The sequence below is a fragment of the Zootoca vivipara genome, chromosome 5 (assembly GCF_965207765.1).
Source record: "Zootoca vivipara chromosome 5, rZooViv2.hap1.1, whole genome shotgun sequence".
Taxonomy (NCBI): Eukaryota; Metazoa; Chordata; class Lepidosauria; order Squamata; family Lacertidae; genus Zootoca; species Zootoca vivipara.
The window spans coordinates 5702227-5727539 of NC_142588.1; the positions used below are offsets into that span (position 1 = coordinate 5702227).

General features: G+C 44.4%; 1 protein-coding gene across 1 annotated transcript in view; it reads right to left on the bottom strand.

Annotated features, from left to right (window-relative positions):
- Window positions 1–1897: 1897 nt before the first annotated feature.
- The window catches only part of SEMA3A (semaphorin 3A), a 196935-nt gene continuing 173519 nt past the window's right edge, over window positions 1898–25313 (bottom strand). Inside the window, exons 13-17 of the mRNA XM_035137741.3 lie at window positions 21478–21519; window positions 17079–17236; window positions 13173–13240; window positions 6129–6271; window positions 1898–3522 (exon numbers count right to left, since the gene is read on the bottom strand). Of these exons, the coding sequence (XP_034993632.1) occupies window positions 3067–3522; window positions 6129–6271; window positions 13173–13240; window positions 17079–17236; window positions 21478–21519 (867 nt within the window). The 3' untranslated portion in view covers window positions 1898–3066. The remainder of the gene's footprint in view (window positions 3523–6128; window positions 6272–13172; window positions 13241–17078; window positions 17237–21477; window positions 21520–25313) is intronic.

Sequence of the window (25313 nt, forward strand, 5' to 3'; positions counted from 1 at the left end):
AAAGTCCATCTGATGGGATTGTATTGATTTATAAAACTGTACTTGGCAAACAAAAATGCTTGCCGGTGCACATTTTCTTCTGCAGTATTACATAGATCAACCTTACCCAATGGTTGAAATGGGAATGAAAGGCCATTGTGTGAGTGGGGCAGGCGAGGGGATGAAAGGGGCCCACTCTGAATTATGCCAGAGCCCAAGAAACTCCAGAGGGCAGCTCCCACCATTTCCTCCCTAGGCGTAGGAAGAGACCAGCCGGGCCTCCGATCTACCAAGAGGCCGGTAGAGGGGCGGCATGGGGTGGTTCTGCCCAGGAGGCAGCAGATGTGACCTACAAGGGGGCAGTGTAGCAGTGCCATCGGGCAGTGTATTCCTTGGAGGCTGGATCTGCTGCTTTTGTGGATCCTGCCACCTGAGATGGTCACCTCACCTTGCTTCATGGGTGGGATAGCCCCACATACTACATATAGTCTATGCACCCTGAATTCTCCTCTGCTCTAGCCTCCTTTTTCTAATAGCCAGCGTGTTCTATAGCCTGTCTATCCTCACAGCAACCCTGTAAAGTAGACCCCAGATCCAGTACTAGCACCTTAAAGGTAAAGGTAAAGGGGCCCCTGACCATCAGGTCCAGTCGTGTCCGACTCTGGGGTTGCGGCGCTCATCTCGCTCTATAGGCCGAGGGAGCCGGCGTTTGTCCGCAGACAGCTTACGGGTCATGCGGCCAGCATGACAAAGCTGCTTCTGGCGAACCAGAGCAGCGCACGGAAACGCCGTTTACCTTCCCGCCGGAGCGGTCCCTATTTATCAACTTGCACTTTGAAGTGCTTTCGAACTGCTAGGTGGGCAGGAGCTGGGACCAAGCAACGGGAGCTCACCCTGTTGCAGGGATTCGAACCGCCGACCTTCTGATCAGCAGCCCTAGACTCTGTGGTTTAAGCGACCGGCAAATTTATTGTGGTGTAAGCTGCCTTGGGCTGGAATCTTTTTTATCACCCATTTCCACCACCCCTCCCCACCCTTTCTCTACATATAAGCGTCTGGGGACTTCTATTTCAGTGTATCTGATGAAGTGTGCATGCACACGAAAGCTCATACCAAAATAAAAACTTAGTTGGTCTTTAAGGTGCTGCTGGAAGGAATTTTTTTATTCTGTTTCGACTACGTCAGACCAACACGGCTACCTACCTGCAACTAGCACCATTCTTGGTAAGCCATGCAATATTACATTTGCTAGGGTTTAAGGTGCTGCTGGACTAGTATGTCATTCCTAATGTAAAACCATGGCTAGTTGGAAATTCTGGGAATGCAAAAGCTGGATGTAGATGGCACAAATTTGCCCATGGGAATTCGTTTGCAGATACCAGTAGGGATAACTAAATAGGGATAAGAGACCCCATATCCAGGAATGGAATATTGCAAAATCCATTCTACTTTTTAATTGAGTGCATTCTGTACTGCATATATCTGTGTGGGCTTGTGTGTGGGTGTACACAGTCTTTTGGTACCCCTGTTATTCTCTGGATAAATGCCAACACTTTGCTAATCCAGCAGTTTTCAGACCTTCTTCTTTGGGGCATTATTTTCACATTAACTTGAACACCCTGGAGGCCCTGTTGCATCAAAGAGATTCTGGGGCATGTTCCAATTTGTGTTGTCCACACAACAACCTGGCTCAAGTCTGTTAGGCTTCATGCTTGCTTTCTGTGTCATACGTATCCAATATTACCCAGGTGCTGCAATGGTGGACAGGCAGCTCTTCTCATTGAGACACCTTAGACATCTCCAAAGAATACCAGGCACTGCCAGAATGCCATCTGAAAACCACGGCATTGACTGTATGAGCAGATCAGATGGAATCTGCATCTTACAGTGTTGAGTTTTTGCCATCCACATAATGAGGTCATGAGCAGAGGAGATATTTTAATGCTATTCACAGTCTTTTGAAATTAAAAATAAAATATACAGCTTAAGTCAACCAAGTTTCCCTTCATTGCTTCAATCCATTTCTGTTTTGTATCAAAGTATTATACAAGCTGAAGTCTTTCATACTGAACAATTAGGGAGAAAAAGAAAGAGAGAGAAATCTGTCCATGCAATACAGACTCGTTTTGCCAGAAAAACTTGGTTCGGAAGGATAAATCAGGTTGGAAGTTACTCATCATAGAGAATGTCTGGCAAGGAGCTGAGTTTGCTGACTGTGTTGAACAAATGTTTGATAACAGACATTTAAAATTGAGCAACAGAAACCTTTGTTTTCCCTGTTTAAAATAATTAAAAATTAGAATATTAGAATATTGTCAGACAAAAGCCTATTCTATTTCCTCCCCCACCCACCCACCAAGAGCTATCTTTGACTGCATATTGGTTGTGGTACATTTAAATAATTGTTTTAATAAAATACATCTTTAGGTCAAAGGTTAGGGGTGTCATCAGTAGTAGGTCAGAATGTTCCACTTGCTGCTGCTTAAGATAATTATTGGTTCACGGCGCTCTGACTTCAGTAAGCAATCAAGCACAGTATTGATTTCCTTCTTCCAGTACATATCTAAACAAGAGGACTTGTAGACCAGAAAGGAGAGGGGGAAACAAAAAACAGTCATGTGTACAACCAAGTGGGAAGGTGTTCATCAGCTGGATAAAAGGTCCATGCAAGTTTTTAGTTAAGTTCAGGAAATTAGCATGGCTGATAAGAGCTGTTCTGCACCTCCCTCTTTTATTCCTTTTTCAAAATGGCAGAATGGCAGGTGACACTTTTATACCTCACAAGTCCAAAGGGGATTGCCGAAACAGCCTTGCTGCAGATCCCATGAAACAATAAGTTAGTTTTGGAACAAGCTTATGTCCCCAAAATGCTGGAGAGTAGAGGTCCAGTGGTTTGGTTTTTTTTTTTTTTAGCAAACAAACCGGGTTCATTTCAAACAAGATGGAAATTTTGTTTGAGCCTCCTAGCTCTTTGTAAACATCCACATAAAATGCCATGGGGAAAGTTCACATATATTGCATTTTATTTCCAGTTATCTTGTCCATGCAAGTTTCTACTTGGATGAAGTTCCTAGAGGTAATTGAAGCTCAGACACTCCGCGGCGCCCTCTCAAACTCATGGGTCCTCCTATTCCTGCCTTTCTTGTTCTCTTGTAGATGCTTCCACTTGTTTGTGTTCACCTGGGCATTGGCGGGCCTCTGGCGCCGTTGCTTGCGGTCCCTTTTCCACACCTGCTCACAAAACTCATCCATGGTGTTGAGGTTGGGGTGGTTGATGAGCTGCATGAAGTCCCTGTACCAGACCTTCTGGCTTGGGGTCATGCTGTTGGAAGCCTCCTTGATCTTGGAGGTCTCTCCCTCTTCCTCTTTATGAAGCAGCTCTTCAAGGTGCTCCGTGTCGATGATCTCCAGGGTCACCTTGAGGAGAGTTTGCATGAAGCCGTGCTCCACAGCGTGGCAGAAGTAAATGCCCGAGTCCTTCCGCTGCAAGCTCCGCAGCAGTAGACCTTGCTCTGTCCGGATCAGGCGATCATCTACTTTGATCTGTCAAGGAGGCAAAGAAAAGGGTCACTGTTCTCAATAGTCTTCTCCGGCTCTCTCACAAAGCCTCAACACCGTGTGCCAGCATCGCGTAGTAGACTTGGATAGCAGAAGACTGGGATTTGAAACTGTACTCAGCCATGAAGCTGACTGAACAAGACTTTAGTTGACTTAGCCTCAACTACCTAACTTTGATAGAAAAACGGAATGCTACTCTAACCTTTTTGGAAGGGATGGGGATCTCATTATGATAAACGCCATGCTCTCTGAAACCATTCAAGAACTCGGTAAAACAACCAAGCGTATTATGAGCCTGTTTGCCCTGAAATGGATTTTCCAGCACACCTCGTCGTATGCTACAGTGTCAGAAATGGAGGCAAAAATGTTACAGGGCAGAAAAAAAATGTTAGGATATCAAATGGCTACAAAAATGAATCTATGGGAATCAGGGCAGCGAAAGAGACCTCCATGCATGCAGCTTTCCACTTCAAAAGTTTAAGCGGAGCTTAGGAGTTATGGGGCAGGAGTAGGCATCCTCTGGTCCAAATCTAGGTCTCTAAGTGAAGCCGTGTCTCCCACTTCCCCACTGCCAATGAAGAAACAAAAGAGCTTTTCAGCCACAGCTTGTGTAGTAATGATACCTGGCCAAAGATCCTTTTGGGAGACAAGGGCTAGTGAAGATGCCCGCCTGCCATCTTCCATTTCTTTGCCAAAGGGTATTGTGTATGTGTGTACACTTTTATAAATAATACACACATTGGCACAAACACTTTGGCTGCAATCCTGTGTCCACTTACCTGAGATTAAGTCCCACTTAACTCAGTAAGCATGAGTCTGAGTGAACATGTGAAGGATTCCACAAATGATAAAATCCACCAACTTTATCCATGTGGCTAAAGAAGGGCAAATGCCAGGTGCTATTTTGTACCATGAGAGGTCATATAGAGCTGCGATCCTCAACCTTGGGCCTCCACATGTTTTTGGCCTACAACTCCCATGATCCCTAGCTAGCAGGACCAGTGGTCAGGGATCATGCGAATTGTAGTCTCAAAACATCTGGAGGCCCAAGGTTGAGGACCACTGATATAGAGCATGCTCTATTCTTCCCACTCCCTTTTTTGGGGGAAAAACCACCCAACCCTCAAATAATGAGCTTTTAGAAACTTAACTATACAAAACCTCTAGCTGCGGCCTTGGCAGGTATTTTTTCACCTGAATAAAATATGTCCCTTGGATTCTTCATGCAAAATAACATTTAACTGTCTTTCTTTCTTTCTTTCTTTCTTTCTTTCTTTCTTTCTTTCTTTCTTTCTTTCTTTCTTTCTTTCTTTCTTTCTTTCTTTCCTCTCCCCCACCCTCAGGTGGCATCTAGCCAGCAGGGGAAAGGTTATTCTGTTAAAAATGAGGTGATGAAGTGGCCTTCCAGACTTGTAGGATGTCTACATTCCTACTAATCCCCCAGAGCACCTGGGGAAATGAAAAGCACAACCATATTATTATATAGGTAACTATGCAAGGGCAGGAGTGGGGACACCAAACTCCTCACTGAACCATTTCAGTCTATAACAACCAGGAAAGCATTTTCTTTCCATCAGGATTACTTCAGAAGCCATTCATCCTCATGAGGGTCTCAGGGCCTCTTTGCTGCTGTTGCTGCTGCTGCAAGGTGCAAAGATAGTGCAGATTGAGGATACGGGAAAGGCATTGCTTTGAGCTCCTGAAGTGAAGATCATCATGGAAGCAAAAAACAAATGGCCATCATGGAGGGATTTTAAGAGCTTACACCAGGCATCCCCAAACTTCGGCCCTCCAGGTGTTTTGGACTACAATTCCCATCATCCCTGACCACTGGTCCTCTTAGCTAGGGATCATGGGAGTTGTAGGCCGAAACATCTGGAGGGCCGCAGTTTGGGGGTGCCTGGCTTACATTAACAATGGGTTTAGCACAGCAGCTGAGTCCCTGAGCTCAAGGAGATCTATTTACCTCCTAAGGATGGGAGAGTCTGGCTCTCTAGACATCTTAAAGCTGGTGCCCATCTAATCACTGTTCCTTATGAGGTAAATATTGGGCCTTGCGGCAAGGATATAGAGGCTGCCACTTCCCAAATGCCTCCACAGTCACTCCTAAGGCTGGCAGGTTTGGAAGCAGCCCAATTTATTTGAGATGCTTCCACACCCAACTCTTCTGCTTTTTTAGCGGGGGGAAGCAAGGAAGGACCGGGGGGAGCAATAAAACTACAAACTTGTGTCTTGGTCATTTCAGACAGAAGATGGAGCCCCACTGTCTGAAATGCAACAACTGAAAGCAACAACTGAATGTTGCTTTATTTTTATTTATTTAAAGTGCCCTGCAATATGTTAGGGAGAAAGCTATACTATAGCCTTTCTCCCTGACATCTCATCTATGTGGAGGGTGTTGTTGTTGTTGTTGTTGTTGTTGTTGTTGTTGTTGTTGTTGTAAGCAGGAGCATTTAATCATGTGAGTCCTGCCCCTACAGCCCGAATTGGTACAGCTGAGACCCACGTGTCCCAGATTCTTGAGAACTGGGCCAGAGAGACTGAACATATTGAAGCAGAAAGTCCTGGGATGCACTTTCAAGAGCCCATACCTCTTCCTTTCGGTCATCATTTTGCTTCTGGAATTGCCAATAGACCAGAGCACGCTGAGATTTGGGGCTGCATTCCAGGAAAGTGCTGCTGTTCTCCACTCCATAGATGATCTTCTCTTCCAGCCCATGTCCACTTGGATTATCTGCAGGGAACAATGAACATCTAAATGTTACTAGAAGAACTGAACGTAAGGCCCTGCATTGACTCTGCCCACCCAGGCTGGCTGTTGCATCCTTCTGGGCAGGAAAGAGTAGAAAGGGCTTCCTGGTCCAGCTGAGACTTTCTTGACCAATGAAGACGTCTGGTGAGCCCCTGTCTTTGAAGAAGGGCTGCAGCACAGTGGGAGGCACAAGCGCCTACGTTCTATCATCTCCAGGTAGGGCTGAGAGAGACACCCACCTAAAACCCCGCAAAGCCACTGCAGATCAGAGCAGGTGATACGGAGCGATATGGACTGACAGTCTAACTCAGGATATGTACAGATTAGCGGTTCAAAACACAGCAATGCCGTTTCCCCAGCTACATTTCGAGTTGCATTAGCCTGCTGCTGGTGTGTACACCAGAGAGGGGATATCTCCACCTGGTGCACATTACCTGCTTGGTTCCCCCACCCCTGTAACCTCCCCAGCTGTCACCTGTCCATGGACAGTGACTGTCTCAAACGTACACACCTCGGCTTAACAGGGAACATGGCTTGAGTTTCCCTTTTGGGTTGAAGCTGGTTTGAGGGAAAACACCTAAAACAGTAGTATTTCTTAATAAACTACAGTGAAATGTCATGTGTAGACCAAATCCTGAGCCAGCAGTGGGAGCGGACTGGAGCCCAGGGGGAAAGGCAACATGGGAGACACCTGGCTTGAGAGCAGTACATGTGAAAAGGATCTAGGAGTCTTGGTAGACCAAAAACTTGACATGAGTCAACAGTGTGATGCAGCAGCTAAAAAAGCCAATGCAATTCTGGGCTGCATCAATAGGAGTATAGCATCTAGATCAAGGGAAGTAATAGTACCACTGTATTCTGCTCTGGTCAGACCTCACCAGAAGTACTGTGTCCAGTTCTGGGCACTACAGTTCAAAAAGGATACTGACAAGCTGGAACGTGTCCAGAAGAGGGCAACCAAAATGGTCAAAGGCCTGGAAACGATGCCTTATGAGGAACAGCTTATGGAGTTGGGTATGTTTAGCCTGGAGAAGAGAAGGTTAAGGGGTGATATGATAGCCATGTTCAAATATATAAAAGGATGTCATATAGAGGAGGGAGAAAGGTTGTTTTCTGCTGCTCCAGAGAAGTGGACACGGAGCAATGGATTCAAACTACAGGAAAGAAGATTCCACCTAAACATTAGGAAGAACTTCCTGACAGTAAGAGCTGTTCGACAGTAGAATTTGCTGCCAAGGAGTGTGGTGGAGTCTCCTTCTTTGGAGGTCTTTAAGCAGAGGCTTGACAGCCATATGTCAAGAATGCTTTGATGGTGTTTCCTGCTTGGCAGGGGGTTGGACTGGATGACCCTTGTGGTCTCTTCCAACTCTATGATTCTATGTGCACAGCCTCCGTCTTGTGTAGCTTCTTGGTCTTGCTTCTTCTTCAGTCCTGACTCGCTCTTTGGGCCCAGCTATTGGCTTGTCAGAGCTTCTGGTCCTGGCTCACCTCAGGCTGCTTGCTACCATGGTCGAGCCCTGACCTTCCTGAATTTGTGTCCCAGAAGGGAGAGGGGAGCGAGTGCATGATCCCAGAGGATATTTTAGCTCATTTACGTATTACTAAACCATCAGGAATGACTGCACTAGTCCTAGGCTTGCTCTTTTCTTAAATGGGAGTCAATTTTATTTACAGTGGTACCTCGACTTACGAAGGCGATCCGTTCTGCGGCGCTCTTCGTAAGTCGAAACCTTCGGATGTAAAAGCGTCCATTTTGCGCATGTGCGAAGTGCAGTTTTGCGCTTTGCGCAGGCGCAGACCGCGCACACGGCGAAAATACTTCTGGGTTTGCCGACTTCGTAAGTCGAAACCTTCGTAAGTTGAGGCATTCGTAAGTCGAGGTACCTCTGTGTGTGTGTGTGTGTCCCACATACTTGGGCATTAATTAATTATTATACGGCAAAGATTTTTTAAAAAACAAATATATTAATTCATGGCACAAGTTGACTCACTTTATCCCTTTAGCTTCATTTCATTGGCTTAAAAGATGAGATATTTTTCAAATGGGTGAACAAGTTTTCAATAGTTTGGGTGTGGTGTCAGAAGATCTAATTGTGCCTCAAGAGGTCTATGATCTACTTCAACATAAAGCCATAAAAATGTAAGGCTTTCAAAAATAAAATAAAATACCGAAGTGTGTTTAGGTCATATGGCACTGCAGTTTGCTGCAGCAGCTGTTAATGACCAGAAATCTTGTTTTTGTGGAAACATTATTCAATTAATCATTTCCTCTTGTAAGCTGTAATAATTTATGGAAACATAACAAGCCTAATAAACCAGACCTTGCGGACGAGTGAAAGAAAGTGAAATAAATTACTTCCTTTTTGTAACAACATTGTTTTCAAGTTATCCATCAATTTGCAAGAATTGTTGGCTAGCCTTTGGATTTATATGGCAGTTGCTTCTGCTGCAGCCCCACAAAGGCATTAAGGTCTAAGATTTCAAGACTTCATTTCAACCGCCCCTCTCCTTTTAAAATGGGATTTAAATTGCAATGGTCCAATAACTATCGGGAGCAAATACACAAGAAAGGATAAGCAAAAACAGAAAGGCAGGTTTACACCGTGTGCTGTATGTTTTTCTACTTGTGAAATAGGTTGCCCAAGAAGCAGGACAATTTCCTCCATATGCCAAAGCATGAAAACTGCTTCCGAGTCCACAATACTAGCCCTCTTGGGCAGGCATTTTGAAAAGGTATTAATGTTTATTTTCCTTCTGCTCATGGCTCTTAAGCTGCCACAGAGGACACATTGTTAGACGAGAGCCTAGGAAAAAAAATGGATTACTCTAAAGAGTGTCATGGGATTGCTGAACATCATTATTTTTTCCTGCAACGGGCAACAGCCCTCAGCAATGTCCAAGGGTGTTTAGATCGCACAGTGTTACTTTGATTAAGATTGGTCTTTTTGGTGGTGGGGTTTGCTTGAATCTTTACAGAACCCCATTTTTGTTTGTTTGTTCTAGAAATGAGGGATATGTGACCAAGAGCCTCTTGCAGTGCAATCCATTGTCAAGTCTTGTTTGACTTCATGTTGGCTGTGTACTAACCTAGCAAACAAAAAAGCTGTTTGCTAAACTGTGGTGCCAAGAAAAAGAAAGCTGGCAGGTCAGTTGCTCTGATGTTGACACAGGAACCGTACATTAACGACATGCAGCCATCCAGACGCAAGTGGGGATATGTGTGAATAAAATGAATTCTTGCCACCCAGCGTGTAGAAACGACATATCAAGTCATCAACAGACACCAAATCAATAAGAAAAATGAATTGTTCCAGTTTTCTTTTCTCTTCGGATTGTGATAACTCGATTCCCAGCAAGTAAATGCAACACTCCCTTAATAGGGGGATGAGCAGAGCGACTTTGAGTTTCATCTTAGAAATGGATCTACTTGAGAAGCATTGTGTCAGGGGATTGGGAATGAACAGCAACATGGAAAACTTTATTTCTAATGGCAGCAGAACAAAGTCTTATTGGGCTGTGTACACACTACAACTTTAAAGTGCACATCCAGAGCACATTCTCCCCCTCTAAGAATTCTGGGCCCTGTAGTTTGTTAAGGGTTGCAGGGAATTATGACTTTGTGACCAGATTTCTTTGAGTGAGTGGGAAGAGTGCTTCAAATGTGGTTTTAAAATATTGTGTTTACATAGGGCCTGGTTGTCTACCCATTCCTGTTTACTCTGTATCCAGCGTTCCCCCTCTCTCGGTTTGGGAAGTGGTGTGCGCAAGACATTAGCCACAATCCATGCCTATGGTGCTGGAGGAGACTCTTGAGAGTCCCATGGACTGCAAGAAGATCAAACCTATCCATTCTTAAGGAAATCAGCCCTGAGTGCTCACTGGAAGGACAGATCCTGAAGCGGAGGCTCCAATACTTTGGCCACCTCATGAGAAGAGAAGACTCCCTGGAAAAGACCCTGATGTTGGGAGAGATGGAGGGCACAAGGAGAAGGGGACGACAGAGGACGAGATGGTTGGGCAGTGTTCTCGAAGCTACGAACATGAGTCTGACCAAACTGGGGGAGGCAGTGGAAGACAGGAGTGCCTGGCGTGCTCTGGTCCATGGGGTCACGAAGAGTCGGACACGACTAAACGACTAAACAACAACAAACAACATATCTATCCTGTATCTGTCTCGTTGTTGTTGTTTTTCTAACGCCTGCATATGAAGGATTATCTAGTCAGACCAGGATTATCTAGCAAAAAACCAGGAATAGCTGCATCTCTCCAGTAGAGGGCAGTGCAGCATAAGATCAAAAGCTGTGTTTTCCACTCTCATACTGTACTGGAATGTGAATAATTGCTGAACTGGGGGAAATGGTTTATGTCCCATCCTGTTGCCTGGCCTGGGAATTTTAAATCAACAACCATATACTTTATAGTGCTATTTAACTGCCCCAATACAAGCAAAACGAAGAGAGACAAGCAGCTATCAATCAACAACCAGAGTGAACCACTGTTGAACCAAAACAAGGTTGTTGGTTGGTTTAACCAACTCGCCCCAGTTAGGCTGCAACCCTCTAGGCTCACTTTCCTCATTGAATTCAGTGGACTTAACTTCCGAGTAGGCAAGCACAGAACTGCGCTGTAAGTGATTTCACATGGCTTGGTGGCAAGCAAGCTCATTTTGAAGGGGACCATCTTGCTTCCTCTGGGGAGGAAGGTCTGGCTGCATCATTCAGTCCCCCACCTTTTCCAGATACGAAGGGTGCAAGTTCAACATACATTGTAGAAGGCTTGCGTCCACAGAGCCTACAGACATGCAAAGCCTCCTTCAATGCCAGGTTGGGCCACTGGCCTCCTGCAGCCCAGAAAGAAACTCTCATGCAGAGATCTTTCCCATCCTTGCCTCCTTTTCACTGGAGTTGCCAGGAGTTGATCCTATGACCTTCTGCAGGCAAAGCATGTGAAGGAACTTTGCCACTTCGTAGTCTTCCATCAGGCAGCGGGGCTCATTTTAAAGTCAGCGCTATGGCTGAACATCATGAACTACTTCAAAATCGTTTCCTCATCATGGGCTGCAAATCAGCCTAACTCCTTAATAATGCAGAAATTAGGTAGCGCGGGCACGGGTGGCGCTGTGGGTTAAACCACAGAGCCTAGGGCTTGCCGATCGAAAGGTCGGCAGTTCAAATCCCTGCAACGGGGTGCGACGGTCCCAGCTCCTGCCAACCTAGCAGTTCGAAAGCACGTCAAAGTGCAAGTAGATAAATAGGTACCGCTCCGGTGGGAAGGTAAACTGCATTTCTGTGCGCTGCTATGGTTCGCCAGAAGCGGCTTAGTCATGCTGGCCACATGACCCGGAAGCTGTATGCCGGCTCCCTCGGCCAATAACACGAGATGAGCGCCGCAACCCCAGAGTCGTCCACGACTGGACCTAATGGTCAGGGGTACCTTTACCTTTAAAGCAACATCTTGAGCAGTCAGGGCAGCATTTTGGCCCCGTGAATAAAATCCACAGAACATTTATGAAAATTATTAATATTTCAGCCATAAAACGGTGAAAAATTCTGGCTTTGGGGCTACAATACTCTGGTTATACCACTTTAACAAAGTTCAAGATTTTTGTGCTATTGGCCTATAACTAAGGCGACTGAATAAAGCAGACCCCCATACCCAGCATGTTTACTTGGAAGTAAGTCCCACTGAATTCAGTGGGGCATATTCCCAGATATGCATTGAACTGCAGCAACTGAATGGACTTACTCCTAAGTAAACACAAACCATTTCTCCACATTGTAATGCAACTCCTTCCACTTTGCATTTATCGTATTAACCAAAAGATACATACAAAATTACACGTATTAGGGAAAAGCATGCCGGGGGCGGTGGGAGTAAAATGAATGCGCAATAATTTAGTAAGGTGTAAATCAGGGCGCAGACAGTTCTATCACTTACAGCACAATAGTAAGTGTGTCTACTCAGAAGCAAATTCTTCATCTCCATTAGGAGTTATTCCTACATAAGTATATCATAGAACCATACCGTAGAATTGTAGAGTTGGAAGGGACCCTGAGGGTCATCTAATCCAACCCCCTGCAATGCAGCCATCGCAATCAAAACACTGCAGCCTTAGGCTACAATTGTACAGTTGAGAGCAGTGCTTTTTTTCTTTCTTTCTAAAAAATGTTTATGGGTACTCCATAGCTGCCAAGTTTTCCCTTTTCTCGCGAGGAAGCCTATTCAGCATAATGGAAAATCCCTTAAAAAAAGGGATAACTTGGCAGCTATGGGGTACTCTCAGGGCCGGATTTAGGTTTAATGAGACCCTAAGCTACTGAAAGTAACGGGGCCCTTTATATGTCCAGCTGTCCTTTGTCAACAACAAATTGTCACTGTTTTTTGTGTTGAATATATGCCATATGGTAGTTTATGGGCTTAATAGGTATCTAAAGCCATTTGCCCCTGTTGCTGCATGTAGGTTTTATTTTGTTTTTTTAATCTTATATTTTGGAAATGTACATCCAGGGTTTTTTCCTTTAATTCCCCCCCCCCAAGAGAGTGGGACCCTAAGCTATAGCTTGTTTAGCTTATACGTAAATCTGGCACTGGGTACTCTCATTTTGACTCAAGGAAATCACCATTTTATAGTTTAAATCGGGGAAAATAAATACAGTGAATGGACCAAAGTACAAAGATTCACAAAATGTTTACCCCTGCGTCCCTCCAGAAAAAAAAAGCACTGCTTGAGAGTAAACCTTTTTGAACTCAGTGGGCTATACCTCCAGGTAAACATATATAGGAGGCTGTTATTATGCTTGTTTTCCTAGAGGTAAAGAGGAATAGATTTGCTCTGGTTCCATTCCTGACCCTTTCCAAGGTGGCTGAGTCAGGATCCACTTACCATGATGCTGTAAGTCAGAGCAGTGAGTCAGGGGGTCACCATTTCGGATGTCTTGTCGTCTAGTGCGTCTAAAGGAAACATATTAGAGACACCAGTAAATCTCTATTGCATTCATTCACTGTATTTTCAACATATATAAAGGGGGGGATACTTTAGAAGGGCAGCCTGACCCGCAGAAACTGAGCTGGTGAATATTTTCTTGGCTTAAAAACAATTTGGGGGAGTTTCTCCTGCTGCATGCCTCTGTCAGGAAAGCAAATGGGTCAAACCGGCAACACTAGGGAGATTATTAGTTATATTCAGAGAGAGGTGTCACCCAAAGATATGGATGCTTGAAGGAAATGATCCATTCCTTTTGGGAACAGCATTCCAAACCATTTTCTGTCAGCGTTCGCATTCAAAATTCAATAATTCCAACCAAAGGGAGCATTGTTGTTGCAGTAGCCGAGGCCCTGAGGGGTATTGATTACAACTAAATTAAGTGTCTGAGATGCAGGCAGTTTGATTCAGGAGAGTTCGGCGTGCGCACCAGGGAGCCATAGCTTCCTTCAATCTAGGGTACGGCCATGTGCACACAATGCCATTAAAACACATTCAGAACACATTCCTTCCCTCCAGTAATTCCCCTCTCAGAGTTACACCTCCTAGCAACCTGTATCAAATGACAAGCACACAATTCTTTGAGATAAATAACACGCTTCAAATGCGCTTCCAATGTGTGGCAAGTATGCAGCCCAATCTCAAATGCTGCATCTTCTCAAGAGATCAGCCAAGATGTCTCTAACCCAGTTTTCTTTAGATTAGATTATTTCATTTCCCCAACAGAGGTATCCAGGCTATGGGTAGCTAACCCCTGGCCCTTTGAAGATCCACTCCCTCAAATAGTTTCCCCCTCCTTCTTGGTAACCAAAACCCCACTGGTTTTGATGGCAACAAAATCTTTTAAAAAATCAAGTAGACAGTGCAAATCACACCTCCCAATGACTGGGAAGGGGGCAATAACTGTCCTCCTCAGATGATCTGCATGGATCAACTGGGAGTTGGGGGGCTGTGAGCCTGTGTGGGACACCCACACTTGCTGCTGTCATGTGACCAAGGGAGGCTGCAAAAAAGGGCTAAGGTTCATACCTTTAAAGCATGCCTCAACTGTCGGGGGGGGGATACACATAAAAGTTATGAGTTAATAGTTATTCAGTATAGCTTGGCCACCAGTTTGGTGATGCAGGACAATGAAGTACTGATGACTAGAGTAAGAATTAAGTAAACCTCAGGTGCTTGTTGTCTTTGTCCCTGGAGTTTTCTTGGCAGGGATACTGGAGTGGCTTGCCAGTTCCTTCTCCAGGTGGATCACGTTTAGTCAAAACTCTCCACTATGACCTGTCCATCTTGGGTGGCCCTGCACGGCATAGCTCATAGCTACTCTGAGTTATCCAAGCCCCTTCGCCATGACAAGGCAGTGATCCATAAAGTGAGAGCTGGACCATAAAGAAGGCTGATCGCTGAAGAATTGATGCTTTTGAATTATGGTGCTGGAGGAGACTCTTGAGAGTCCCATGGACTGCAAGAAGATCAAACCTATCCATTCTGAAGGAAATTAGCCCTGAGTGCTCACTGGAAGGACAGATCCTTAAGCTGAGGCTCCAATACTATGGCCACCTCATGAGAAGAGAAGACTCCCTGGAAAAGACCCTGATGTTGGGAAAGATGGAGGGCACAAGGAGAAGGGGACGAGATGGTTGGACAGTGTTCTCAAAGCCACCAACATGAGTCTGATTGCGGGAGGCAGTGGAAGACAGGAGAGACTGGCATGCTCTGGTCCATGGGGTCACAAAGATTTGGACATGACTAAACAACAACAACAACAGGTGCTTGGGTTAAAAAATCAAAAGCAATACTTGCCACAGAATAGGATGAATTATATGTGTTGGTTAGAACATTAGGTTAAAAACCAGTTAGTGGGTTGAATCACTACCAAAATTATTATTACAACCCATAGCAACATGTCTTTAAGCAATACCAAACTTTCCACTGGCTCTCTCTTTATTTGCTTTAATAATGTTTTGTACCTTTTCAATAAGAAAATGTGCACTGTAGAAAGCAGAACTATGCCTGTGTTTGCGTTGTCCACTTCCTTTGTATCAAAACAGTAGTGGCAAAAAACTCCCTGTTCAACCCATGAAAAAGAGAGGCTTTTGAGCAGAAGAAAGAACAGGGCAAACAAAGATGTTGTGAAGAGGCTGAACACTTCGCTTGGAGAAGAAAAGAAACAGCGAAGTAATGAGAAGTCAGGCAAGTGGGTTGTGGGGGAGAGAAAAGAGGATTCGGTGCCTGAACAATGATGGAAGCTCACATGCTCGCATCACGGAAGCAGGAGTCAAGGAGCCAAAACAAAAAAACAAAAACCCTCACATTTTTCGCCCCGGCATCTGTTGTATTCAGTGAAGCTTCTTTGGTTTTAGTCAAAATCTAAAAGATATTCCTCGGCCGTAAAGCCCCCCCCCCAAAAAAAAAAACCCACCATTAGGCTGTATTCAGTCTAAGTACTACTTAGACCCACTGAAATTCATAGACATGGCCAACGTAGGCCCATTGCTTTCAGTAGGTTTGCCGTTGAAACTTAGCTGAATACAACCCAGTGGCTTTTTACATCAGTGAGCTAGGGTTATACCCATGGATCTAGTCCCACTCACAAATATGGGGGAAATTTATACTAATTAGAAAACCTGCTAATCTAAAGTCATTTGTAGGCTCAATATGAACAGACAAACTGCAACAAAACATGTCTCTCCCATATCGGTCTCTACTGATACATCAGGTGCTGCAACCTCCCGACAGTTTGACTTCACCCCCGAAGGCGGACTTCTCCATTGTCTCTCAAGACAGACGGATGCCACCATGAATGGTGTGTTCAGGAATTTGCTTCAGCACAGGAAGGCTTTATCTTTGCGCTCAGGGACGTGCATGAGGGGATTGGTCCAATGTCCTCAGGTGCAAAGGCTCCTCTCCAGATAGTTGTATGCTTAGGCCTGAAGATGGTTTCTAAGTGAAAAGTACGAGTGACCTGGAACCCTGACTAGACAGGACTCCCAGGTGTCCAACAGAGCATGCTCAGAAACAGTCTTCAGACCTTTGCACTAAACATGCAAAGCCCTGAAGTGGAGCCTGCCCAGCCAGCCTCATTGGCGCAAGACTTCAATGTGCACCCCTGCCTCCATTCCCGGGTAAAGCCTTCTTGTGTTCAGGTGAACACCTGAATGTGGGCACAGTCTAAGCCAGGAGTTCTCAAATTGTGGTGGTTCATAATGTGTCCAGGGATCTGTGGTTGAAGATGCACACGAAATATTTACATTGATTAACTGCATGTTCACCGTGTTACTTATTTCTATGCATTCTTCTGCGGAATTCCCGTTGTGGCGCAATAGAATATAAAAAATAAAAACCGACAATTTTCAAGTGGTCCGCAGGGGGAAAGTTTTAGAGCCAAGGGTCTAAGGCAGGCATCCCCAAACTGCGGCCCTCCAGATGTTTTGGCCTACAACTCTCATGATCCCTAGCTAACAGGACCAGTGGTCGGGGATGATGGGAATTGTAGTCCAAAACATCTGGAGAGCCGAAGTTTGGGGATGCCTGGTCTAAGGAGAACCTGGGTATCACTTGAAACCAGTAGTGGAAGATGGGGCAGCAGCACTCACCTGACTGCTGGTTACAGGGCTAAGTGGTGGTCAGGTGGACAGCCTGACGGATTGTCTCCACCCATTGCATTTGCCTCATGCCACCCCCACCCCCCGGAGCGATGCAGGTGGTCGACAGGCGTGCACTGTTGCCACTAGTGCTTGAAACCGTCACTTAAGGAATCTTGTGAGGACCTTGAAGGAGAAGTGGAAAGACACTCAAATCCAGCCTTACCTCTTAGCGGTGGGAAAGTAACGAGAGCACGAGGCACCATCCCAGGCGCAGTATGGGTCCCTAGCAAGGCAGCACTCGGCACATGCTTTACCATACACATCACAGCGGTGCAAGGGAAGCTGTGAAACGCCGACAGCTGAGCCAATGTAGAGCTGTTGCTGTTTGTGGCAGGGGAGAGAGAGAGAGAGAGAAAGAGAGAGAGAGACATGGTAAGTAAGCCTGCTTCATTCAAAAAGAACCTCCGTCATTTATATCTCAGCACTTTTGGCCCATTCAACATGCAGCACAAATTCTAAAATTCAGTCTCCTTTGACTCTTGTTTCTTCTCTGTGTTATTATGACAAGAAAAGGAAGAGGGTTGGTTAAGAAATTCCATTTGTGTAGATTCCGATGTGGACCGACCTGTCTCACTCCTCCCGGACTAATGTGCAGACCACAATTCTTGGCTCAAAAAGTTTTAGGATTAAACATATTTAGAAATGCACCCATTAAGATAAAATTATTTCAATATGTGTTCTGCAATGAGAACTGTATTTAATTACAATTACAACTGTATTTGAACTGTATTTAATTTTTTAAAAAATTAAATAGGATTTTGCGTGCATTTTTTTAAAAATAAAAAAGGTAAGTTGTAGATAAATACAGAAACAGGGTGGAATGGACTTTTAGGAACAAATATATGCAAATTTGATACAGACCAGAATCCATCAGTCTTTAAAAAGGAATCTCCCAAAGGGAGAGTCATAATTTCCAGCTGTGTCTAAAGTGCTGCGAGGCCCTTTTTGAACATTACATCATGCAGCTGAACATGGGAATGTGGATTCCTGTACATACCAGCTCCCCACTCCACATTTCCATAGTCCACACCTGCCTATCTGCCTATCCTCCCTTCCAGATTAACTGAATCCTGAACACCACCTCCAGCCTGTCAAATCAAGGTTCCTCCTGCACAGCAAGGCCATTTGTTCTTGTACCTGAACTATCACAAAAGTATCAAGCGCTTCATAAACTTCATTCGTTTGGAAGGTTAACTAACAAGCGGCTGTAAGTTTTTGCCCCACTGCGACACTCATTTCCTGGGACCATTTTAATTGGGTCATTTGTTTATATTGGCAAGGTCCTAGGATGTTACAATTAATTATTTTAGTTTCCAACTTTAAGTTGATAGACAGCAATAAAGGTTGATGATCGCTTTCAGTACGCATTCCAATTTTGAAATCCGTGATCAAATTTACAGTATTATAAGGGACAAGGATATAATCGATTACACTGCATCCTCGGGGGGGAGGGGGGAAATATGTGAATTCCCCACTTCTATCCCCTTTTGTTGAACCATTCACAATCTGGAGATTAAAGTTGTTACATAGCTCAAGTAGGCATAAGCCTTCCCATGGTGGAAATGTTGGATTTTGCCTGTCTGACATTGATCATAAGGTGACTGCGGGAGTAGCTGAGTTTTTGGCAGCAGTGTCTCAAGGAGTAGTTTAATAGGAAGAAATCTCAGATTATATATATATATATATATATATATATATATATATATATATATACATACACACACACACACACACACACACACACACACACACACACACACACACATACAATTAGTATATGCAGTTTACTGTTGCCTCTTTGTATGCATTTTAAATACTTTTGTATGTGATTCTTTTTCTTGCGATTCTGTTTGTAAAATGCCTAATAAAGGTTTGATAGTTAGTTAAACTAACAAGCGCCTTCTGCCACCACCTGATTAAGCAGAAAAACAGGGAGAAAACCACTCTGCCTCGACTTTGGAGGTTTGCAACTGCCCCTGTGCTCCCACAGAGCATCTGCAGGCACAAACTCCTCTGTTTGGTTCAGTGGGAAGGGAGGCAGCCAAGGGATGAGTTTTGGGAGGCTGCTTTGATTGTTATCTTTTGCTCTGCACGGGACATAAAGTTCATCACGTCACTCCATGAAAAGCCCCAATTTCACAAAGAACAATGCATTTGATATATAAAGCTGGGAGTGCTCAGGAATCAGGAACCAACATGCTCTCAAAAACGCCTGTAATTCAAAGATGCAATCAATGCCAGAAGCTTGTCATAGTGTATCACCTACACGTATTGTTTATTTGCCCTCCTCCCTTCACTTGGGGCTACACCAACACTTTATAGGCTTCACTTTACGTGAATAACTTAGCTGGAGAAAACTTTTAATATTGTAAATTTGTTTTCTGAGGGATCAGGGAGAATTGTAATCCCTCCTGAATACATAAAGGGGCCTTTGATCGAGAAGTCGTGCTTAAATGCATGGTTCATTATACAGTGTAATCTGTGCCTTTAAAAAGAATGTACTTGTAAAAATAATCAAAAGCAGAGCATTCTGGTACCATATGAACACACACATATATATAACTTGACAGCTTTGTTTTGAAAATAGTTTTCTCTATAATAGCACATTCTTTTAAATCTCCCCCTACCCCTTGTTGTTTTAGGTGATACTGTGCGAGCGAAGTGGCCCCAAACAAAATATTTCATGTCAAACTCATCCATTTTAGGCAAGTTTCCAGTACTCAATGGGGTTCCTAGCTGGACTGCCCAGAATTCTGACTATTGAGATGGCTTTACCCCTTTCTCATCAGAAGCTATATCAATGGATGATATGATACACATCTGTTTTCATCTTCCTTAAAAAAAGATGAACAAACATATGCATCTGAAAGATTTGTTATAAATTTAGAAAAGTTACTTAAATAAAACATGGTCTTGTTGTGTATCTGCAACTTGCCTCAAGATGTTCCAGAAAGCACACACAAAAAAGGCTTCCAAACACCTATTGACGTCTGTCTCACAAGTTTCATTTTTACAAAATGTGTCCATTTCAGCCACCATTACTCTAGTTCTTGTAAGAAGACCCTGCGCCCAAGTGTGATGCTCCTTATTTATGTTAGAGACTCAGTACAATGTCTCCAGCAGCAAAAGAAGACTAATTCCGATATGTAACTGTACGCTATAAAAACAGCCCTGTACAAAGTCAGACCAACAGTCCACGGTTTCAGACAGTGAGTCTGCTGGACCTTCCTGGAGATGCTGGGATTTAACAGGAGATTTTCTGCACGCAGAGCTAAGCTATGGCCCTCTCTCGTAGCCTTTTGCCAATAAGGCTAAATTTTAATGCAGCTTCATCTAATGGATAAGATAACTCTCACATTTTATCCCCAACAGATTCCATGGTGAGCGGCTTTAGAGACAGGCAGCTCAGTCTTCCCATGGTGCGGAGGGTCCAAAGAGAGTGGCCTCACTCTGCAAGCGTGCTATGGGAACCAAGCCCTCTGGGTTCCTTTACCAAAATGGCCCCTCTTTCATGTCTTCCCTTCATCATCTCTGAAGTGCCTCCCAAATTCTCAGAGCCAAAGTACTGTTATGCATTTGTGGAGGGCCACATTCTCCTATATTCCTGAGTCCAAACGAACTAAGACTCAGTCAAGGTTGGAGGAGTTAAAACTGTGCCAAACAAGGAACCCCTGAATGTAGCATGTTGAAACACAAGCCAGGCTGGCTTCCTGCATCCTGGAAATCACCAGCTCATGGTGGTTCCAGATAGGTAGCAATTGCTTGACTTTGATAGCATGATGACTCCCACTTTGTATAAAGCAGTTGCTATACACTGAACACTTCCATTGTGATCAATGGGTCTTTGTAAAAGTGAATTTTGCACATTCATTAGCCCCTAGTTCATGGGTAGGCAAACTAAGGCCCGGGGACTGGATCTGGCCTAATCACCTTCTCAATCCGGCCCGTGGACGGTCCAGGAATCAGCGTGTTTTTACATGAGTAGAATGTGTGCCTTTATGTAAAATGCATCTCTGGGTTATTTGTGGGGCATAGGAATTAGTTCATTATCCCCCTCCAAAAGATAGTCTGGCCCCCTGCAAGGTCTGAGGTACAGTGGATCGGCCCCCTGCTGAAAAAGTTTGCTGACCCCTGCCCTGAACACTTCCATTGTGATCAATGGGTCTTTGTAAAAGTGCATTTTGCACATTCATTAGCCCCTAGTTGGTGTTATAAAGGAAGAAGCAGGTGAGAAGAAAGCATGGAAGTGATTGTGCCAATGCTGGAGAACAGGAGATTTGACCCACATGACCTGCAGCCAGTGACTCCTGCGGATGCAACATCTCTAGGATCTTTGTTTCAGAGACTACTTAGGCAGTTCATTTCCACTTCATAGCTAGCGAAGCACATGTCAAGACTTTCCCTCTTCTTTGTCTGTCAGAATTTCCATAAGAAACTAGAAACATTTATGAAAAGGAACGGGAGGCAGCTGGCATCAATATCTTTTCAGGCAAGCGAGTCAAGATCTCTGAAACATGGGACCCAATAAATATTTAAGAGTCTCAAGATTGTATGTACAGTACCTGCTTTGTGGAAATCTTCATGGCTGAAATAGCTGTGGGCTCCTGGAAAAGAGAGTTACAAGTTAAGGCAAAGATGCTTTAAATAGCTGCTTCCCTTAAGACGATGAGAACTGGGTGCCTCGCCGTGGATTGTTCTTACTGACTTTCACGCTGAAACACCGTTGTTGCTATGGATGCATTCAAATGCATTTGTGCCTGTGCAATTGTGCATGTTGAAACTCAACACAAGAATTAATCAAGCATGCATCCTACAAAGGTCTAGCGGAGGCGTCATAGCAGCCCTCCAAAAATAGCGGTTTGCAAATTGTGAGCCAGCTTCAGGAATGCACACCTACGTCTCTTTCTCAGTGGGAATTCACCCCCCCCCCATACACACACAACCATGGTTTAGCATCATACCGAAGCTAACCAGGGTCCCTCTTCTTCAGGGCTTATCAACTGCTGTGTGATTCCTTTGCTTCATAATATTAGTAACTGCTAGTGGGAGAGGGAACTGCAGATCATGATGATGTTGCCATACCAGTAAATATGCAAAATGGTGTGTAGAGGGGGACAACTCCGAGCACGGCTGCTATTTCTAGTAGGAATTCCACACTGAGGAATATGTGTAGATCTATCTTATGGATTGTAGACCTTTCTGTATTCTTATAGTTTCCTCATATTGGTTCAGTTTCTATCAAGGTATGCTGACATAGCCTTCTTCAAGCTTTCACACTTCACCCCCGGCGAGCCCACAGAGAACTGGATATGGCTCAGTGGATGCTAAGCATGCAGACTCTCCAGTGCAAATGGGTTATTAAACTTGGTATTGGAAGGCATCAATTACAGGCCTTACCGAAATGTTTGCTCAGCTGTTCAGGGAGACACTGCACAAATCAGGTTAAAAAGGCATTTGTTATCAGTGCAATACATCTGGAATGCCTTCAGTTTGGCTGGAGCTGTCAATGGAAAGTGTTGTGTTCGGCATACTGCAACTCAGGCTGTTAAATTCATTCTTTGGTGACATAAAATTAGATCCACCCACCCCAGGGATATGTGAAAACTCAAAAGTGATGGGTTGCATTGAAACTTCGTATCAGATTTCTACCTAGGACTCAATTCCTTTGGTGCATAAACCAACCCCCTTTCAAACTCCAGCTGCACCTGCAAGGAGAATGAGTTCAGCAGTATTTTATGGCAGCCGATAAGGAGCTCTTGGTCATGCTGAATGTTCAGGCGTGTGCATCCCCAGGCACCTGCACACCAGGATGTTCAACGCGGCAAGGGAGCAGAGGAATTTCAATGCCTCCTTCTAACGGTTTCTGCTGGTCCCCTCTTCCCACCTTTTCTTTTTGCCCTTCAAGGGCAAAGCAAGGGCAAATCTGCAGTGCCAGGCCAAAGAGCACCTTTGCCAAGCCTGTCTTTCTCCTACCACTTTCTCTCCTGATTGCTAAGCCGCTTTGGACTTTGGAAGTAGCTTGGGGCAAGCGGAAAGCAAGAGACAAGGAGGTAGCTAAGCACCCGTCCTCCTGCCCACATGTGCAACGGCCAGGGTGGAGTTTCAGCCTGAGTGTCAGCTGTCAAAAATGGTTTTCTGTCAGTTCCATCACTGAGTCCATCCGTTTCTTTAGCTAAGGACTCACCTCGCCAGATTCTGCCAGCCTCTGTTTCTGATTGATTGGATACTGCTCTGGCTCTGCCCCAGATTTGCATGGGTCATCTACCAGTCACAGCTCCATGCCCACCTCAGCACAGGTGGTGGGACACAAAACCAAAAGTTGGAAACTGCTTTTTCAAGGCTGGAGAATGTGATACAATGGTCCCCCCCCCCCACCGGAGTCACCATAGCCTACCTCTAGGCATATGAAGTGTAAGGCAAAATACTCCAGGACAGAAGACATGATTTGTTCCAGAAAGTGAGACAAAGCACCTCTCCATTTAGAAATTAAGCTCTAGGCTTGTCTCTTTAATTTTTGGCTTAACGGAGCATGGCGTTCATTTTGTTTCATTTGCAGAAGCTCATGCAATGGCCAGGTCCCTAGATTACGGTACTTTATACTATAAGTAGGTGATTTGCTGCAGGCAACAGAGAAAACAACCACAGGCCACCAGCTACTCTTGTGATTTCATCTCATGCCTTGAAATTTATTTCTTGTTTAAAACCAGGGGCTCAGATACCCACTACTGTACACAATTAATCAGAGCCTGACAATGAGGCACTCCAGTCTCTTGGTCAGTGACTCATTCAAACGCAGGTTATACTTCCGATGTAAAGCCCAGAACGCTGCATGCAAACAGACCTGGAAAACATGACCCAAATAACATGGTGCCTATTCATCAGGCAAAGCAAGCAAGTGTTGGGATGGGTGGAACCCAAGAAGTCTCGCTTTATAGGATGCTGCTTCTAGGACAGTGATGGGCAACCTTTTGAGCTTGGTGTGTCAAAATTCCCCCAAAACCGAGCTTAACTCGGGTGGTGTGTCACTTCAAGAAAAAAAACCATAATTTTGTGATATTTATAGTTTAAAAAACAAAAATGTATAATTGTAATATATAACTGTATTCAATAAACCAAAAACTATTTGTATTCAATAAACCAAAAACTATTTAACCAAACCAAACCCAAAACCGCTTTTTTATCACAAAGTGCCCAGAGTTGTTGAGCTTTTTTGGGGGAGTTTGTTGAGTTTTTAGGAGGTTTTGGGGGGGGTGCAAAAATTGCTTTGCTTTTGGGGGGATTCCCCAAAGCTGCTGCGTTTTTTAGGGGTGAAAGAGAAGAGAAATAAATGACGAATAATACCTTCGCTGGAACTAACACGCAGCACCGACATAGTTTGCCAAAGTGCCAAAAAACCCAGCACAGAACGGGTTAAAAAACCAATCTCTGGCTACCAGCAACAGCGGAGACAAGCTGTAGCAGAGACAATCTGGAGGAGTGGGAGAACAAATGGGGGAAAACAACAACAACAGCGTGAATGGGCCGATGGGGTGTGTGCCAGCAGTGAGGGCTCTGCGTGTCACGTCTGACACACATGTCATAGGTTCACCATCACTGTTCTAGGAGAAGGGAAAGCTTGACATGGGGACAGCCTGAGAGGATTTGTGAATCAGAACAGGGCTGTCACTTCCCTTTTAAAATCTTGGCCAGTTACATTTTAACAGTGACAATTAATTAAAATTTACAACAATTTGCAGATGAAATTGTTACAACAAGAATTTACAACAAGAATTCTGATGAAACATAGGAAGCTCTCAGACACTTGGTCCATCTAGGTCAGAAGCATCTGCAGCAACTGGCTGTGGCTCTCTAGGGATCCAGGCATCACACCTGAGCCCTTGAATCCCTGTGATCTACCACTGAGCAAGAAAAACAAACAATCCCTTTGTTTCTAGACCATGCTTCCATATGCTGCAGTTGGCATCATCTTTAAAAAAGGCATCCCTTGCTGCGTAAGAGAGATGTGGAATCCCACTTCCAAGATAATTTGTAAATTCTTACATCAAAGTAACTCATTTTTTTAAAAAAAAATCTGCCTGACTGACTATGGAACAAGTTTTTAACTGATCAAAATGTTTATTGAATCAAGCTGATTAATCGGCAGTACAACTCAATCTCAGCTTTATCTTCTCATTTTCTTCATACTCCCCAGGATGGCACGAGATCAGAATCCATTTAAACAAAAACATGCATTGGAAATCAGCTCCTAAAACCATGCCAACTTTTGCCTACATTGTGTACTTTTCATCAAAATTATTCTTAATTGTCATGTCATAGAAACCCTCAATGTCAGATAACAGACTTTTCACTACGCCTTTGTCTTCATGTCATATGCCCAGATGTAGAATTAATTCTGTAT